General features: G+C 38.2%; 1 protein-coding gene across 1 annotated transcript in view; it reads left to right on the top strand.

Moving 5' to 3' along the window:
* Positions 1-20,755, top strand: part of SATB2 (SATB homeobox 2) — a 97,946-nt gene that overhangs the window by 41,801 nt on the left and 35,390 nt on the right. Inside the window, exons 6-9 of the mRNA XM_053472264.1 lie at positions 451-553; positions 6,732-7,198; positions 13,271-13,480; positions 20,030-20,194. Of these exons, the coding sequence (XP_053328239.1) occupies positions 451-553; positions 6,732-7,198; positions 13,271-13,480; positions 20,030-20,194 (945 nt within the window). The remainder of the gene's footprint in view (positions 1-450; positions 554-6,731; positions 7,199-13,270; positions 13,481-20,029; positions 20,195-20,755) is intronic.

The following is a 20,755-nucleotide window of genomic DNA, read 5'->3' as shown; positions in this document are numbered from 1 at the left end:
AAGCAATACTGTTTTAGCTTATTTACGATAGAGCTACAGGGACCATGCAGCTATCAAATGCATTAAGGAGCATGCAAATATTCCATTCCAATACATTGGTTGCTGCTGATATTCTGTTTTTTTCTAGCAAACAAAAAAAATTTTATGAAAAAAAATTGTACTGAGTATTATTACAGGAACACTGCAAACATTATTTTACCACATTTCTTTCTACGCAGCATGTGCATCCCTATATATATTTAGATCATAGATCTGTCAGGATACACAATGGGAATACACTGGCTCTACATTACTAAGGTTTTGAGTAGAGACCTAAATGTTTCTGTTATTGCATATATGAAACATATTAAAATGAATGATCACAGAATTTTTTCCATAACAATAATACTTCTCCATTTGCCAGATACAACCTTCATGCCTCTCCTTTGCCTCTTCTGTTCTCTTTTCCAGAGCATGATATCCTCCATTGTAAATAGCACATACTATGCCAATGTGTCAGCTACCAAATGCCAGGAGTTTGGAAGATGGTATAAAAAGTACAAGAAAATGAAAGGTAATATTCACTGTTTTATAGGATGGTATATAACATTTTAAAACAAGGCTTCATCCTTGATAACTTGTATCAGTGATGAAAAGTGGAGATAAGCAGCAGTGATGTAACATGAAATTCTGGGGGCCCCTACAAGCTGTACTTAGGTGCCCCTCCCCATGTGTGTGTTTTGGATCTAAATAAATCTAATTATAGCAGAGCAAGTAAATGCAGTTTTACTCAAAATATGAGCCAGTGGCATGCAAACAAACAAACAAAACAATTTGCAGGGCTCACTTATGCACCAAGAAGAGGGTTGCAGAGACCTGTGTTATACTCAGTACAGTAGTTACTGTATGTAACATGAGATAAAAGCACCAGATGAAGTTTTAATGAAAATGAAGCATTAGTTAACTGCTGGGTCCTTGTTGGGTGAGGTAAGGGCTTGAAGCCCCAAGTGTTTCAGTTGGTAGTGCCAAATGGGGACCTAAACACCAGGTATGACCAGTTCAACACTGCTAAGTGAGTCACTCATATGTTCTACAGAGTTCTGTTCTAGTTTGTAGCCTACATGTAAACTGATACAGAAAAAAAAAGAAAATGGCACTACTCTTTCAGATTACTGTAGTTTACAGTAACCATTTTTTTTAAAAAAAAGATAAACTTAGTTTCAGGCAAGAGTATGAAGACCATTTTGTATTGCTAGTACAAGATAAAAAATAACAGTTCAAAAGTATTTTTGTTTTAAAATTCAGCTATAGTTTTTGCGTGTTTTCAAAATGCTTTATATTAGTTATTTACACGTGTTCCAGCTGTGTTATCTTGGCCTAGTATACAAGACAAACACCTTAACTCCTTTTGCTACCTTGTGAAAGAAAATAAAGTAGTCATAGTCACCCAGCATGACACACTGATTAATGAACCTATGAATCCTATACCTAGGATGCCAGTGCAGATGAAAAAAAGATTTATATAGTTAAGTATTTGTCTTGATTTCAGAAACCTCTCATTATGCCATGTTATATCACGTTTTGTGTATGTAGTGGGGTTAAAATTGGATCATATACATACATACTTTTTAAAATTGTTTTTAGTTTATTTTTACCCTAAAGCTGTGGATCTGCACAAGAAACTCCCCTCTAACCCTCCCTACACCTTAAGTGTATACAAATCAGCCATTAAGGTTTACAAAACAGGTAGATGTACAAAGGCTGCTGATTAAGCAGTGATCGAGCAGCTAAAAATACAAAATACAAATGTATTAAAAAAATCACAGCACTGTTCCATGCCCTTCTCTGCCTCTGTTTACAGACATTACCATTGGCAACATGCATGTGATTGGCTCCTTGAGGCATCAAATGCATAGATGTACCTCATATTGGTTTTTCCCTGGGTCTCTGGTCAGCCAAAAGCAGCAGCAGTCCTGCCACCAATTACAACTTCAATTACCATCAGTTTTGTTGGAACATAATATTATGGGCTTAATCCTTAAGGGGTTAATAGAAATGTTTGCCACCGATACACACTGCTGAACTCTTTAGTTCAACCCATTTTAGTTTGATGGCAAGTTGGACTATTTTACAGGCTAATATTCAATCGGTTTGCATATATTTTTTATTCCAGAAGAAATGTATTTGAGGTATCTTAGTGGGACTCATCAGAATTAGGTTGGATAGTGACTTATTGCCGGCATATTAGAGCAATACGTGTAGCATACAACATAAGTTGTGGTGGGGTAAAGGTAATGGAAAAGATCTCCACTTAACGTTAGGGGGCTAGCAGAGGCTTTATTAAACACAGCCCTGCAAACACCAGACAAGCTCAGTGGCTTGCTGTTCCCATAGAAATCATGTGATGCTGCCACCACTTCAAGGGATTCTGGGTAGGTGTGTGCAAATAAGGTTAGCAATGATCAGCTTTTTGCCTCTATAGCAACTTTATACAACTTTAAATAAATTGTTCAAACTTTCAATACAAGAACAATAGAACAATATTTCTTTGGAAAATGGAGGTTTACAGAAAGAATTAGTCATATTGCAAAAGCAGACCACAAAAAATACAAATACAAAAACATCAAGACCAATATTGCTAGTGCTAAAATTATTCTTCAAGCACACTCTGCTAAATGCAATTCTGTACCTTCCATGATGCTCTATAAAGTATTGGGAAAACTGGGCGATCCCATTAGAGAAGAACTATGATTGACAGCCTTGTTACAAAACATCCTCACTGATCAGTACCTTGTGTATTGGTATGGATATTCCCCAAGTACTGTCTGAGATACGAAAGACCCAGAAAAACTCAATTACATACTGTACCATCCAGGGGAAGAAAAGTATTCACATATGCTGGAATTTAGGAACTCATGGGAAGTAGCTAGGTCACAAAGTAACCCCATCCTTGCTGTTTGCTGTCAGTGTAGTCTGTGCCCCTTTTGCATTATGAGTCCACCCAGGGGTACTATAAGATTAACAAATGGTCACTGTTGTCCACAGCCTGTTTGATCAAATAAACAATACGCTGTAAAATTTACATTTTCCTAAAATTTCCTTCATCAAGGTTGAAGGTTTTTTTCTATTGTATTTGCCACAAAACTCCTGGTTTATAACCAAACCAGAGCTACCGTTACCCTTGTTAGAAATAAAAGACTCTCGAAAAAAGAGAGTTTTGTGGATGATCATTTTCAAATCAACCAACAATTAACCAAACATCCCTTTGCATATAGCTCTGACCAACACACATGCTGAAATATGTGGAATGCATTCCCTAGTATACCTGTCTGGGTTTTATGGTATTCTCGTTTGGCTCGTAATAATGCCAAAAAATTTACCATATATACGGTATCATGCTATTATTTTTTTGCTACTTATGTAGATGTGCCCTGCTAAAAGTGGAATTTTGGTTTAAGACACAAAAAACTGGATCAGTGGCATTTTGTATTTGGATTCTGTCACTTTAAGTTTATTTCTTACATCAGTTGCCTATACCGCTTTAAAGCTTGTGGGGACACCTATAGTTATTTAGGTTATTTTAGTTATTTTCACTAGGGGAAGGTGATCCCACATCAGCACCTTAACAGCATTCTCTATGTTCAAGTTGTACAAATTGAAAATGTTGAAACCAACTAATCGGAGAAGGGAAGTATGGAGACTTTGAGAAGAACGTGAGTGAGAATGAATGAGAGAGCGTGAGTAACAATACATTTTTCATGGAAAAAAATCCTCTGAATTTAATGCAACTTGAAAGGGCAGGAATCAAAATAAATTTTTCGAAAACAACTGGATCGAAAATGAAATAAAAAATGAGTCCAAATCATTTTTGGTCCATTTGCACAATCCCAGATTTCAGTTAGTGGGCTGATTAGAAATAGTTCCGAAGCATGTTGCAAAATGCTGTGTTTGCAGACCAAAAGCCCTATGTGTTGTGTTTTTTTTTTTTATAAAAATGATGTCTAGGTAATAAAACATTTAATTTACAGTGCATAAGTGCTTCCTATATACAGAAAAAAAAAACATTTTTGATCTTTTTTTTTCCTATTGTTTAAATGGTAGAGATCTCACACTCTACTATAACAAATGTGTTTCTAATTTAAAACATTGCTGTTTCCCCTTACAATACTTTATTGAACAGGGATGTCTATTGTTTGCATGGATGCTGGTATGCCACTGCAGCCACATATAAGATTCTACCTAAAGTGTGTATTTTATCTTATTTTAAAATATGGTGAGAGGCTGGCAAAATACCTTGCTGTTGATGTACTGACAAAGGTCAGATGGCCAGGGACATCTTTAATGAGGGGCAAAAGGGGGAAGCTTTGACGTATTCCTGGGGGGCCCAAAGAACCTTGAGCCCAGGGGTTGGCAAACAGGCATGAACTGGCCAGGGTGGCAATGGAGCTTTGTAAACAACTTTGGACTGGGCCAGGGAGACAGGGACACAGCAGTGTTCTTTACAAAGTGCCAGTCTGACCTGGAGCTTTTGTAAACAACTTTGAGACTGACTGCCCAGGCTTTAACCAATATTAAAGACGGCCCTGCCCATGGCATGCAGTTTTGATAAGTTTAAGTAAGTCCTAAGTAAAAAGCTGCAATTCCCATTAGGCAAGAATATATTGTTTCATGTCTGTGACTGCAAGTGTCCTTATCTGTACAGATATACTTTCTGCCAATATTTTATGCTGGTGTTTGCTTGGTGTTCAGTGATAAAACACTGTGCCCTTACTAATATCATTTTATTTGCTGTGTTAGTTTACTCATGAGTTTTCAAGAAAGTTTCCTTTTCAACTCTCACACTTGTGCATGATTCGGAATTAAGTTGGTGAGGTAACTTTAAAAAATCTCGCTAATTTACCTATGTGTTATACAGGGCAGTTTTAACAGTTCTTGCATGAGATGTTGACAGATATAAAGGAGTTGAAACTCCAACTAATTGGCAAATTCATCTTTAAATTCCAACTTTATTTAATAAATGTCACCGTATTAAACAAAATTCAAGAGAGCCAGTTAGGCAATATGTCTTTTTACACTTTTTGCACAGTCACAAGACCTCACATGATACCACTGCCTCATAGTTGCTTTTGAGGAGGAAATCCTGATAAAATCACCCAGTTCTACAGTTACAGTGTTTCTTGGCAATTGTAACCGTTATTAAATTGCAAATGCCCCAGTGCTTAATCTTCTTCAGATTTTTGGTACTGATTTTGTAACCTACATGTTCATACTTTATTCAGGTGAAGGCAAATAAGACTATAACTGCAAAGTGAGAATGGAGAATTCAATGCATTACTTGTACACCCATCCTGCACATAAAGGGTTGTTTGTCAGCAGCTTGTATTTGTATTTGCTATATGGCATGACACCATGACAACATCTGTACAGCAAAACCTTGGATTAAAGGAGGTCAAGGATCCCAAGCAGAGTGCTTCCCCCCTGACTTATTGTACACAAACAATTTAAAAAGCAACTCTTATTGGCTTTCTTTTATTGCACTTCCTGAGCCCGCTCATGTGCATAAGTGAGCCAAGAGGACTAAGGTGATGTGCTAGGTAAACATAATCTGCTTTAATGGGTTGAAGAGGTTTTGAATTGCACAGCAATGTTTGGAAGCTTGTAGAAATAGCATCTGTGGCTTAGACTATTTTTTCAAGGTAACATCACAATAGTGTTAGGAATACACATTTCTTTGATCCTATTTGACTAGACAAAAAGGCTTGTAGACACCATCCCATCTGATAAGCTTTATTGAACTGTTATTGGTAATGGGGACCAGACATTGCTACTTATCTACTAGGGTAAAAAGTATTTGATTCATTTACAAGCTAATTTTTGAGCTTGGCTGAAGATCTTTGTTCATTATTTATACCATATAAAATTGAACATTTATTTTTTAGCAAACCATGATTTACCCAAAATTAGGTAAATCAATATGATTATATATGTGACAGACAAAAACGAGGAGGATCATATACATATAAATATCCTCATAATGTGGTAACATCATTGTTGTAGGACACATGGCAGTGTTAAGCTTGTATACACAACTATATTTGAAATGATTTAGTTTGGATCTGTACAACCTGCATTGTACAATTCAATACACTAAATAATAAAGCCCAAACCCAGATTCATCCATCGGGCTTCCAGATAGTGAAGAGTGATTAATCACTCCAGATGATTCTAGAGTCCTACTACTGGGTCCAGTGGAGGAGTGCTTTACACCACTCCAGTCAACAATTGGCATTGAGCATAATCATCTTTGCTTGTGTCAGATCCTTATGCTTGCCCATTTTCTTGTTTCTAACACACCTGTCAGTGGTCAGAATGTTAAGGCTGATCGGTGTATATACAAAACCACATATTGTTCTTGATAGGTTAATGCAACATTTGCAAGGATGCGTAGAGGAACAAAAAAAGGGACACTTCAGTGTCCCATGCAGCCTTACCAATGCAGAATGCATATCGCTCTAATATGCATTACTCAACCTTCTTGATAATGGTTATGTTATGTGTATTAATTGTCAAAAAATGAGTGTATTTGTTGGACCTCAGGAACCAGATCTTTTGGAAGTGTATAACCAGGGCTGAGAGTTTGTTACATTATTGTTTGTTTTTATGTTGTTACATAAGAAATTGTTCATTTGTATTGTCATTTTAGTGTGCTGCTAAAATGGTTATCCTAATAAAATATTTTTCTTCATCCTTAGTTGAACGGGATAATGTAATAGACTACTGTGTGCTAGGTCAGAGACCAGCACACTTACCAAATATAAACCAGTTGTCAAGCCTAGGAAAAACAAGCGAGCAGTCACCGCACAGCCAGCTTCACCACAGCCCCCCAGTCCGAAGCCAGGTCCCAGCTTTGCAGCCCATAATGAGCCCCGGACTCATGTCTCCTCAATTAAGTCCTCAGCTGGTACGACAGCAAATAGCAATGGCACACCTGATAAACCAACAAATAGCTGTTAGCAGACTTTTGGCTCACCAACACCCTCAGGCTATCAACCAACAGTTTCTAAATCACCCTCCCATTCCGAGACCTGTGAAACCAGTAGAATCAACCAACTCTTCAGTGGAGGTCTCTCCTGACATCTACCAGCAAGTGCGAGATGAGTTGAAGAGAGCGAGTGTATCCCAGGCTGTCTTTGCAAGAGTAGCATTTAACCGTACACAGGTATGTGCCGTTTATTGTATGTTCTGTTCTATAATTGCTAAGTTTACTAAATCTACTACTAGTTATTAAATCTGTAGAATTCAACAGTGAAGGTTAATAGTTCTGGAACTGTTCGTTGTATTGCAACTGTCTCTGTAAAACCGTACAAAAGTGTGCTTTAAATTGTGTTATTATAAATCATAACTTTAATACCAAACCTATATATATGTAAATCATAAATGATTGTATACTAGAAACATTGGATTATTCAATTAAAGCTCTGACTTTTTTCAATGTAGATGTCAAGTACCATAAAAATGGATGCCCTCTTTTTAAAATATAATGTGTAAAATATTTATATCTCCTTCACCTTCATAAGAAAATCCAGTGAATTTACAACACTTCGGAAAACATTTAAATGCCTCTGTCTGACAAGCATTACATTCATGAGTCTTTCTCTCCTGAATGATCTCATTAATAGCTTTGTGTGGATTAGGCATAAGGCAAAGAGATTGCTATTTTACAAGAAATTATGATCAATTTAATAAATATAATGAATGTTCATATTGCATCTCTATATGGTTTTGGATTACTGTATGTAATAGAGCTTGGAGAGGGACCATTGGCTAGAACTTTTGATTCACGTCCAATGATCTGCATTAGAAAACAATAGAAAGTCACTGTCTTCTCATGAGTTCTCCTTAGGGTACATCTACCTTTGTAAAAGTTGAGATTCAGGATATTCTTAATGTTCTGGGATGTGTCCACCACAAGTGACAAATATTATCTTCCCTACTAAAATGGCAATAGTCATTGGTCACATACTTGTACTGGGTAAGGCAAAACTATGGTTTAGACAATTGCCAAATTGCTGTGAGACTTCTAATACCAGTTTTATTGCTATATACTATATGAAATAAAAATATATGCTGTTGGGGAAATCCATCTTGGTGCTTAATCTACTAATGACAGTCCAAGAGAGCTTCGGTTAGAGTTATTAGACCCCATCTTTAAAGTAACAGTCTATTTTTCATAAATATGTCATATATTTACTTGAGGCCCTACCTTTACTTTCCGTTAAATACAGTAAGGTCTCTCCTTAGTGACCTTGGCACCATAGTTTATTATTTATTCTTTTACATAGTGCCATCAAATTCTGCAACACTGTGCAATGGCAAAATGCATCAGAGGTAGTTGCTCGAATGGTGTGCACAAATGGATTATTTTTCACTTTTTTTACTGAACCAGTAAAAATGCTGCTCCCAGATAAGCAACAGTATCACCATGGCACATTTTGGCCATGGTGGCATATAAAGCCCAATATTCCCCCAGCACCTTGCCCACCCTCCTATTAAGTAATATACACTCTAGCACACACTTACACACACAGTTATACATCTACTTACTCACTCAATCAAACAACTTACTTCCACACCTCACACAATCAAACATTCACACTTACACACCTCCACACCTCATGTAAGCAGCAATGCTATTATATTACATCATCTGAACATCACTGTATGTAATCCCCGTCACAAGTAGGCTGGTCCAACTCAGAATCACCCTTTTTGAAGAACAGCCTCCAAATCATCTTCTGCAATACAAAAGTGTTCCCCTTTGACCTAAATTTTTGGGAATATACTTCAAAATTACAGTATTGTCTAAATTATACTTAAAACATATACTTGTTAGATGAAAGCAAAAGAAGCTTTCCTGTACTGTGCCTTCAGGTTAGGGAAAACTAACAAAAACATATTAGTCAACAGTCTAGCAAGAATAATAGGTCATAATTTATTTAGATAATGCAATTAAATCTGTATACTAATCTACAAGAAGTAAATTCACACCATTGGACAAAACTCCATGTTGAAAAAAGCAACAGATTCATGAACCTGCAAGCTGCTTTTAAGTTTAAGTTTCTACCACCCTTTTCTTCATCCCATGAGGTGTGTTGTACGGTGTTATATAATCCATATACCCCATCAACTCTCATCCTCTGTTCGTCCTCTGCTAAGGACGATGGGGGGGGGATTAACAAATATGCCACATCCTGTGCTTCCCCAGTACCCACCAGTGGGATAAAAATAAATTAAAACCCCTTTGGAGAATCACAGACTGAATGTTGTGCCTCTCTTCTTTAAGGATCAAATACAAAATGTTTTTAAAAATAATGAAAGAAAATTAAAAAAAAAAAAACATTTTACTCCCTGTACAAAGTCTCCTGGTAGGGTTGTTGAGGTCCACCCATAGCATCCTTTTGATGCCAGGATGATAGACATGTGATAATTACTAGCACTCAAAGCATTCTGCAAACCAAACTTCATTTGTTTAAAATGCACAAAACTAATTTGACTGTTATATCAATATTTTTATTGTTAATATTGTACTATACGTATTTCTTTACATAAACTAAGATTCAGGTTATAACTTTTATTAGTGAAGATCTGGAAAACAGTGTTTATACCAACAAATATCACACAAATAGAAAGATATCTAAAATTGGATTTGTGATCAGATATAATATAAAATGGGGTTAATTGCATCCCATTTAGGACCCACTGCACAAAGTCTATTGGACAACAACAATATTTCATTGAACATGTAGCCCATATGTCATAATTAAGGCTCATGTCAAACTTTGCTAATTCAACTAAACAGCACTGGGAAGACTTTCCGGGACAATGCCTTGTTTATAGCTGCCTTGTTAGAATTACAAGACTTTGTGTGGGTTCTGTGTTTGGTTATCATTATAGCAGGAGTTTAGACAATCACATGAACGTAAATTAGCCTTTGTAGAATATGCTGAAGTCTTCAGTTCTGACAGATTTGATTTATGGTCAGATTACACATGGGGGGCTAGAGTTAATTCTTTTCCCTTCTTAATTTCCAGCTAACTAAATGAGAAGTCAGTGTAGTTAGTAGCCACACTAACTGATCAGTCAACACTTGAGGGCAGCATCATTTATACCTTCTATGCACTGCAGAAATTTATAAAACACAGACTGGGACAAGTGTGTCTCTTCTAGCAGTTTCAGTAGAACATTACTAATGGACAGATTATTCCTCTGCAAACTGTTTTACCGAGAGTAGTGAACAAAAGTGTTACAGTACATACTGAGATTTTAGATGTTTTTTCTGTTTTTTTTTGTATAGGTCAGTGGGGCACATCTTGGCAGTTGGATGTCCCCTGGAGAAATGTGAATGTGAAGGATAATTTACTAAATTCTTGGCTGCTTTATTCAGTAATAAAATTTGTGTGCATTCATGTTCAGCTTGGTGATTTCTGCTCTGATTTACGGATTGACTAACACATTTGAGCACACTTGATTTATCCTGCGTTGAGATCTGTAATGCTGAAATCTGCAATTTGGCAGCTACCTCTCTATCTAAAGTATGCAGTGATCCTCACAGTAGTATGCAAGTTCCCAGATATGGTTTTGGTGAACACAGATATGGTTACGTGTTTGGCAAGGCTTGTTTATAGTTACCACTCCTTAAGTCTACTTGATCCAGCTTGTCAACTAGGCACAGCCATCTACTAGCAGTAAAATTTTAGGAGCTGTAGCTGTTTATATTTAATGGCACTGGGTGAGGGGGGCAAAGGGGAATTTATTTAATGATGCCTGAAAGAAATGCATGCCTGACTCTTTTATTTCTCATGATTCATTTTTGTCCCCAAACTACCAATTTTTCCCTGAATCTTCACCACTTAAAATGACAGCAAAGATTCATTACTTTTGTCCAAAAAAATTATGTAGGATGATGTAAGAAGCCACTCTTGTAATGTTTGTTAACGATCTACACAAAATTGTCTTCCTGTCTTTTGTGTCCTATATTGATGTATAACACTGTCAAAGAAATTGTCACCTATGGTGTTATTTGCCCAAACCCAGGTGAGATATTCTTCATACCTGGTCGTTAAGGTTTATATGAGGACAGAGCCAATGACGAAAATGCTGTAGATTGCTTTCCTTGAGTACAAAATGAAAACATCATGTATAGAATCAGCTCTCGGCCGTCTCACAACACGCAGTATTTGCTTTTTCCCCCACCTGGTCTCTATCACTTTCTAAAAATAAATTATGCCTAATTTACTTACAATTAAACAGAATTATGATCATTTGTTTTTCTTCAATGATGTTGCTTTGCATATTGAGTGACTAATTATTTGCAGGTGACAAAAAGGTTTGATAATCTCTGTGTAATAGGAAGTTACACAGATTTGTAGCATTTGTAGAAATGCAGATAAAGAAACATATTATTTAATGGAATTATGGATAGGTTTGAAAAGGATGAAAACTTAAATGACAACCACTGTCCCTGGAGATGCTTGTTCCTAAAATGTTGGCTTTAAAATGTTAACTAGAGACAAGTCAGTTTATATACAGATTCATACATCATTGGGTAGTAACTGCTTTCTGAAAACATGGGATTGTGGGATTAGTCTATATTTATGTTAACATTGGCCAAAAAGCTATAAAGGAAACTGTAATATCCTTAATCCGTATATCTATATACGTCATATTCATCAAACTTTTTCCTTTTTTTCTAAATTAATTATATATATAATCCTATTTTTTGCTTAACCTTCAGATATTTGTGATGCAGCAACTGCAGAAAAAAGGGGTAATGTTTATATTATTACTCTAGAAAAAAAAGAAAAGAAAGGATCACAAACAATGATGTGTAGTCAGATAAACCAGGCATATATAGTCCAAGACAATAGGTGTGCTACAACTTCCAACTTGGAGTGACAGGATTCCAGTGCAGCCTTCACTTCATGTCCTGGGTGTAAATAAATATTTTTTTTTACTTGTTAAAGGGATATCCCAGCCATCAAATGCACTTTATTGCATATCATAGTTGAACCAATACTGGCTCAGCAAACGTTCTAATGAGTACTTAGAGTACTTTCATATGCATTCATTGTTCAGGGGCTCTCTGGGACACTAGTCAATTTAAGGATAAGCATATCTACCATCATTCTACGTTTCCTCTGTGAGAGAACAAAGCAGTGGATGGGTTGTGCAAGTTAAGCATTACCTGTCCAAAATAAGATACCTTTAAGCTTAACTGCTAGAGTATTTGGCACACGGGGTGGATCCTCTATGTGGCACCCCCCCACACACACAAAAAAATTATGTTGGCCAGAATAATTATTTTACAAATTTGTAAACTGTATGTCAACTGGAAAAATACTAGAAATCTGGAAAAAAAAATATTACCGGTAACTTGCCTGGCTGTGTCACCCTGCCCCTTTAGCAGCCTGCCTGTACTACCTCTGCCCGTTTAGCAGCATGCCTGTGCCACCGCTGCTCCTTTAGCAGCTTGCCTGTGCCACCTGTCCCCCCTTTACAGCCTGCCTGTGCCAACTCCGCCTTTTTAGTAACCTGCCTGTGCCGCCACTGCTCGCCCTGAATTGCCTTTCTGTCAAACTTCTGCCCCAAACACTCACTCATTCATTCACTCTCCTGCACCCCCTTACCTCACTTGCATATTTCACTGGTCTGGGGGTCGGCTGAGCAGTACTGGGGCAGTGCAGACGTCTATGCAGCCCTAGTGGCCACCTAACCTGGGCCCACAGCTTACCTGTGTGAGGAAACTCTCTTAGCTGCTTCGTCTGGGCGGGAAAAGAATGTGCGAGCTCCACTGCTGGCCCATGTTAGGCGGCCGTCGGGCCCAAAAGACATCTTCACAGCTGGTCCCCGGTCAACTGATCACCCCCTGATGAGTGGCACCTATTAAGAGGACTGCTCTTTCTTAAGACTTACTTTTTGGCAGGATATATGGTGCATCAGGTCTGACAATGGCTTAAAATGGCAAAATTGCTTGGCATAAGCCTTACCGTAAATTCAGAATATACGTATCCTTATCCCATGAATTCGTAAAGTTATTACATTGACCTCTACCACCTCTGTTGGAAGGCTATTCCACATATTAACCTCTATCTCTTTAACATGTGTTAACATTATGTTTTTCTATATGAAACATAAAATATAATACACAAATAATAACGAAACAGCTCTATGTTATGTGTGTAAACAATGCTAAATTAAAATATAAAGCTCACATTTAGGTTTTTTGTACCAGGGTTTATTGTCAGAAATACTTCGTAAAGAAGAAGACCCCAGAACAGCATCACAGTCTCTTCTTGTAAATCTGAGGGCCATGCAAAATTTTCTAAACCTACCAGAGACAGAGAGAGATAGGATCTATCAAGACGAAAGAGAGAGGAGCATGAACCCTAATGTTAATCTGTTGTCTTCATCATCCAGTCCTGGCTCCTCCCGAGTTCCACAGGTATGTGCAAACCATTTGGTGTTTTTTTCTGTTAATCTGATGTTTATTAAATACAGTTTGAATTTTTTTTTTTAAATCTAAATTAAGAATGTTAAATTTAAAGGGTTAAATAATAGAACAGCTTTTGTTATGTGCAAAAAAACAAAGTGATGCGCTAGTATAAAAGAAACCAATAATAAACACAAATGTGCAGGTGCTGCATGTTATAAAACCAGACCTCACCGCCGATTTAGTGACAAAGAAAATGAAAAGAAACAATAAACAACCGCGCACTCTGTGTGGTTGCTAATCCACATGTGTGAGCAGGGCCGGATTAATGTAGGGGCTGATGGAGCTGCAGCTTCAGGCTCCTACCTGAAAATAGGCCCAGTCAGGGTGGGACTGGCCCAACAGGAAACCAAGAGACTTCCTGGTGGGTTGGCTGGCCCATGATTTAATGCGGGGGATTCGGCCCCAGGACAACCTGCAACGGCCACCTAAAGTTAAAGGGCCTGGCTTGTAGACGCCATGCCGCCTAATCCCTCAGTGAGGCTCTTCATCCCGCCCCCTTAGAGATGCGACGTGACGCTCGAGGGGGCGGGCTCACACGGAGTTCAACAGAATTCCTCGGGTGACAGTCGGTCCCTTGGAGGAGAGCAAAGAGCAGGCGGCAAAGTCTGGAAAAAAATAATTTAACCAAAAAAATTATGTTGATGATGACTTGATACTAAAGGGGGGCATAAGTATACAAGGTAGTAGGGGCAACAATACACAAGAAGGGTCTGGCTGGGGCATCACATAAGTCAATACTAGGGGGGGGTTGCTGGGGGTATAAATACACATTGTGGGGCTGGCTGGAGGGCACAAATATACGTAGGGGCTGGTAGCATCAATAATCAATACACAAGGGGGACAGCTGAGGCCATCTCATCTCATAAATCAATACTGAATGGAGGGGCATAAATACACATAGTGCTGGCTGTGTTAAAAATATATATATTTTTTTATTGTTGTAGCTTAGCCTGTTTGGATGTGGGTGGCAGAGCCTGTTCTGGTGTGTGTGTTTGAGTGTCGGTGTAGCAGAGCCTGTCCTGGTTTGTGTATTTAGTCATCTATTTCCTGGCACTTTACTTTCTGTAGGAATAAATAGTATAAAACGCCCTCCTAGATTTGTAGTCACTTCTGAGGACAAAACTTTCTAAGCCCAGAAATCAGTGTGAGTAAAAGTGAAGGTTTTGTGTTATTTATTCTATTTCAATCCGCATATTTTATTGAAAAGGATTAGTTGCACTAAATTGTGTCTTTAGTCGTCCCGTGTATGATGTTTTTTAATGTACTCCCAATCCCATCACGTAAGATTCTATTCTATATTACCTGCCTCGCACTGATGTTATCTTTATCCATTACACATCGATGCCGAGGTGTCTAATTTATTTATTTTCATAAAAAGGCCCTCCCAAAACCTCACCAGGCCCATGATGCTCTTAATCCGGCCCTGTATGTGAGTGAATAATAAAAAATACATACACAACAAATCTTTGAAGTGCTGGAAAAAACTCAAATGGATTCAAATATATATATGTATCTATCTATCTATATTTATATATATGTGTGTGTGTGTCACGGATCTGGCTTCCCAGTCACTAGCCGAGACTCAGTGTAGGGTATAACCAAAACGAAGACTGATTTATTTCTCACACACAGCGCTGGATATATCCAGCAAACACACATTAACATAAAACAAGATATTGGGATACAAACCGTGCCCTTAATCTGCCTCCCAGAGACAACAGGGACAGTAAAAGGGATTAACAATACAATAGGGTCCCAACCTTCACTATCTATTACTGGCCCAAATCAGTTCCAGTGATGGCCGGGGTAAATGTCTGTAGTGGTGGAACTGGGGGGAAGGGGGGCATAATAATGCACCATGGGGTGGAGAGGTCTGATATTAACCCCTTCCGGACCGGGACGTACCTGGTACTTCCTGGTCACATGTCACCGTCAGACCGGGACATACCAGGTACATCATCCCCAAAAAGTGCCCCCACATCGCCACAATCGTGGTGATCGCGGGGGCGCTGCTGCTGCTGTCTGCCCAGGTGTCTGGGAAGACCAGCACAGCCACTCCGAGCCCGCCCCTGAGCCTGTGATCACTCCCACGGAATGATTTTGTAGGCTGAAAATGCGATTGCAGGAAAACCAGCAATCACGTTTTCAGTTGCCACAGGCAGCTTCAGAAGAGGGGGTTGAGTGTTGATTGGGTCCCCTGACACAGCATCCTCCTGCTGCCTGATCGCTCCATGAGAGCGAAAATGCAGCGCTAACCGCTTCAATGTCGCGATCGCTGCATTTTAGGGGGTTAATTCCCGTTTTGTACTAGGGTCTGCTGCTGGTGGTCTGCCTAGAAGCTCAGACGAGCCCCCACAAGCCCTTTGATGACTCCTGTAGGCATGGAAGCTTACAGGGGTCATCAAAGAGACTCCTCCCTGCAATAGCTGGTCTATAGACCAGCAATTGTGTCCCGTCCGAGGGTTCTTCGATCTCCACATGAGTGTGCAGCGTTAACTCCTTAAATGCCGCGACGTGTATGACACAATCATGGGCATTGCATGGGTTAACACAAGCTTGGGGACTAAATATCAGTCAATGCTGTGCTCCAATGGAGCATCAGCACTGAAAGAGTTAAAAAAAATTACAGCACTGACCTGAAAGTCCAGGGTACTTCCAGGTCAAATGCTGTGAGTTTAGTAAGTCGGCTGATGATGATCAGATCGCTCCTGGCCAATAGGAGTGATCTGATCATTATGGCAGCCCCTGGATGACCTTGCCTTAGAAAAAGAGAGGGGTCATCTAGGGTAATTGTGGAAAAAAATATTAACAATCACTGATCACTTGTCGGTGACATTTTAAGTCACTGATTATTGATCGGTCTCCCTGATCAATGTCAGTGGCCTAAACTTGTCACTAACAAGCCAGAAAAGTGTCAAAATTACCCTAGTTGAACACCTTGACTTGTCTACTGTTCATAAACATATACTTTCATGGGGTAATTTAAATTGGGGGGCTTCCAAAATGTCCCAAGTGGGATATGGGCCCAGCAAACCCATTTCTAAAAATGTGTGCATGTTCCAGTTTTGGCCTCATAGCTTCGCCAAAAAATGCATGAACCATGCATGTGAGGCCTTGTTGGAATCAGGGGATGTCAAAATTACCCTAGTTGAAGACCTTGACTTGTCTGCTATTCATAAACATATACTCTTATGGGGTAATTTACAGTGGGGGGCTTCCAAAATGTCCCAAATGGGATATGGGCCCAGTAAACCAATTTCTGAAAATTCCAAATTTGAAAACTAAAATGCGCATGTTCCAGTTTTACCCTCATAGCTACCTCAAAAAATGCATGAACCATGCATGTGAGACCTTGTTGGAACCGGGGGATGTGGGTGAATACAATTTGGTGAAATCTAAAGCAACATTGCAATATATTAAAAAACTCACAAAAATATAAAAATACCTCAAAATTTAGTAGCAATTGGTGATAAAATACCTGTTTGAAAAGTGTCAAAATTACCCTAGTTGTACACCTTGACTTATCTACTGTTCATAAACATATAATTTTGGGGGGATAATCAGTATCTGTGACAACTATTGCAGTTATTAGCCTACCATGCTAAATTGGAAAAAAATTACATTTTAAAAACATGATGCATGCCTTGCAATATTTGCCCTATACTGGTCAAAATAGAGGAAAATCCTGGCCATATTGGGTGGTTTCCAAATCAGCACAAGTTAATGAATATATTTGGGATAATTTTTCCCATTGGTTCAATGTGTGTACAATTTGTATGTATACAAAACTGTTAAAAAATAGTTGTTTTTCATTTTTTCCCCACCTTTTCACGTTTATTTCAAACAAAACATTGTACTACCCAGTTTAATATGGTTTCAAATGATAGTCCTACTTGTGCTGTAAAAAAACAATATATGATTTGTGTGGGTGCATTAATTGAGAAGAGAGAAATTACAGTTGAAGAAAGACATAGCAAAAATACAAAAACGGCTCCGGTCTTAGCACAACCTTAGTAACAAAAACCCGGTCCCGAAGGGGTTAAACTAAAACAATGGCGGTCACTCCATGCTTGCAGATCCTGGCTGTCTGCTGGAGATAATCCCCTCAGCAAGTGATGGGATGATATACTGCTGGAGTAGCCACAGAAGTCTTTACAAAGCCAGGGCCCATAGTCAATAGGGAGGAAGCTGGCAGTCAGGCCTCTCCAGTGGCCCAAGTGATGGAGGGTTCCGTCACAATATATATAAGAACATAAACACTATATAGTGTAGTAAGTAGATAAATGTGGAGGATATAAATAAAAAGACAGTCCCTTACATGATATAGGGTATAGAATAGCCCTTTAAAAAGGATCTGTGTTCTTCTTGGATATGGGCTCCCTCTGCTATATGGATTAGTTATACGGTCGCAGTGAAAAAATTTAGGATCTCCAATGTAAGATAAAAAAAAAAAAATATTTTTCTACTTACATTCCGGCTTTCTGTTTACTACTTATACTGCCTTGAGGGAGTCCATATCCAAGAAGAACACAGATCCTTTTTAACCCCTTAATGACAAAGCCCGTACATGTATACAATACATGCATTGTTTTCAATGGGTTTAGGGACCGCCCATTGTCCTTAAGGGGTTAAAGGGCTATTCTATGCTCTATATCATGTAAGGGGATGTCTTTGTATTTATATCCTCCTCACTTATCTACTTACTACACTATATAGTGTTTATGTTCGTTTTTTTATATATTTGGATCCATTTGAGTTTCGTCCAGCACTTCAAAGATTTGTTGTGTATGTTTCTATGAGGTTTACTTACTAATAGCTATTTTGTTAAGGTTAACTTGCTGCACACTGGCAAAAATATGTTGTTAATAGTAGTTCATCATGCAGTCACCACATGCAGAGTAACTCTCAGATTCAAGAAGTTGTAGTGATTTTCCTTGCCCCTGATTTTAGTGGGGATCTTTGGCAGTGGAACAGTGTATGTCCATGGTCGCTCCTCACTTACATTCTGCCTACTCCACTTCAATTATCTCATGCTTCCCACACAGTTTGCTCCAAACGCTGTTCATTCCTACACATAACTATCCACATGAAGCCCTTTCCCAGAGGAGAAGTTCATAGGTTGGAAAACATGGCATCCATAGTTGCCATGAGTTTGCATAAGCAAGGGACACATTCTGAACGTCCAGGAAGAGTATCTTCAGGTTAGGAAAAAGGACAAAGTTGTTTGAGCTTCTAATGAAAAAAGTGTACATGGTTGCTATTTTTATTTAATAATCTTTATTAAACCAAAATACCATCTCCAAAGAACAACACAGCAGAGAGTATGTGCAGATTGTTCGCTTAAGACAGAACTTTTAATTTGTAAACTACATGACAGAGCTACAAAAGTTGTTTGGATGAATTTAAAGAATCGCTATATACACCTGATTTCTTTGGTCATGCTCTACCTGATTTTGAGCTTAGCATCCTATCACAGTGAATAATTATTCTGTTTTAGAAGAAGCTTGTTTTACTTGTGAAAAAATAACTGATGAGGCAATTGTGGCATTCAGTAAGAATCATTATTTTCCTTTGCCCTTCATTTGTCAGTGCAGTAGAATATAGAAAATAATAATAGTTTAAGAAAATTAAATAAACAAATCAGAGACAACCTAGGGACTAGAATGCAAAAATGAAATTCCTATTTTCATATCTGTTCATTTCCTAGGTGAAATTGGGTGCCCAACTTGTTAGCATAATGAGAATAATCATAGTTGGAACTATGTGCTCAGATGACATACGTATTTGTTTAATAAAGGATGAGCGGGGCATGAGGGAATTCCGTAAATTGAGTTGTAATTTATTATTTAGAGATCTGTACCCATTTTCTAATTTTTTATGGGAGACTTGGTTCCTACACTGAGGACCTCATCAAACAACAGAAAGGAAAAAATAGATCACACTAGCACTTGTCTATTCTTGAATTGTTTTATATGTGGTAGGGTTGTGCAGAAAATTTAAGAAGATGGTGCAGTGATGATGAGAGGGTAGTACAGGAAATTGTAAAAGGGTACTGCAGAGAGAGAGTGAGAGAGGATAATAATTAAAAAATATAAATAAAGGGCAGGCACTGAATTGGTCATAGAAATAGCTAAGAAGGTAAGGTTGAGAGGGTAAATCGAGTGGAATCGAAAGTTTGACAGGGTAGTACAGAATGTTTAAAAGATCAGTATGAAAACATTTACAGAGATTTTATTCTGTTATCAGGCCTAATTATCACTCAATAGTCAAGCACATCAAACACATTCCTTTCATTATATTGAAACCTGTAAAATAAACTTAAGTTTCCTAGTAATAATTACCATACCATATACCATACCACAATTAACCCCTATTTAATTAACACACAGTGTGTCCCACCATAGCTAATGCACCATTGAATCATTTGACAATATATCCACAGATGGTTTGCTCGAAAGATGTTTCTCACTTTTTTTTCCTTTTCTTGGTCTCTGACAGATGAAAAACACCAACACTCCAACATCTGACGTTCAAGTGAAAATGGAAGGGGAAAGTTCCAACGTTACCATCACAGCTGCTATTTACGATGAGATTCAGCAGGAGATGAAACGGGCAAAGGTGTCACAAGCTCTCTTTGCCAAAGTAGCTGCTAATAAAAGTCAGGTGAGTGCATTTGAAGAGGTAGAATGCTACGTTCCCTCTCTGATGTTCATATCCCCCATATGTCTTATAAAAATACAGCTGCATCAGCTTTATGTTAGATCCATAATATATCACTGGCTCCACAGGCAAATATAATACCTGATAATACCTAGTATTATTAATACCTAATAATTAAGAAGTTAAAACTGTGTAATTTATTTTTATGCAAGATATCAAACATGTTGGCCCCCAGTGAAATCTCGGTTTGATTAAAATCATTGTGGTTTTATGTTTACAGGACACTCATATCTGACTAGTCCATGAGGCCTCACAGCATTGTCAATTTGCAGCCATGTATCTTTAAAGAATCATGCCTTGCAAAAAAAAAAAGAAAACAACCCCTGTTTTCATACCTGAGGGGTAAAAGAAAGCTACAACACAATTATCATTTTTATATGTCCAATGTGGTACATTGATTTAACAATGCGGAAAATAACATCTGGTTAATGTTTTTGAAGAAGAAAAGGGTGTGGGGGTGTATGTGTTGTTTATTAGTATAAGGAGTTACATAATGAAAGCTGC

Source organism: Spea bombifrons, chromosome 7, assembly GCF_027358695.1.
Source record: "Spea bombifrons isolate aSpeBom1 chromosome 7, aSpeBom1.2.pri, whole genome shotgun sequence".
Classification (NCBI taxonomy): domain Eukaryota; kingdom Metazoa; phylum Chordata; class Amphibia; order Anura; family Pelobatidae; genus Spea; species Spea bombifrons.
Note: the sequence above shows the minus strand (reverse complement) of the source record. Positions and strands in the feature narration are given on the sequence as shown.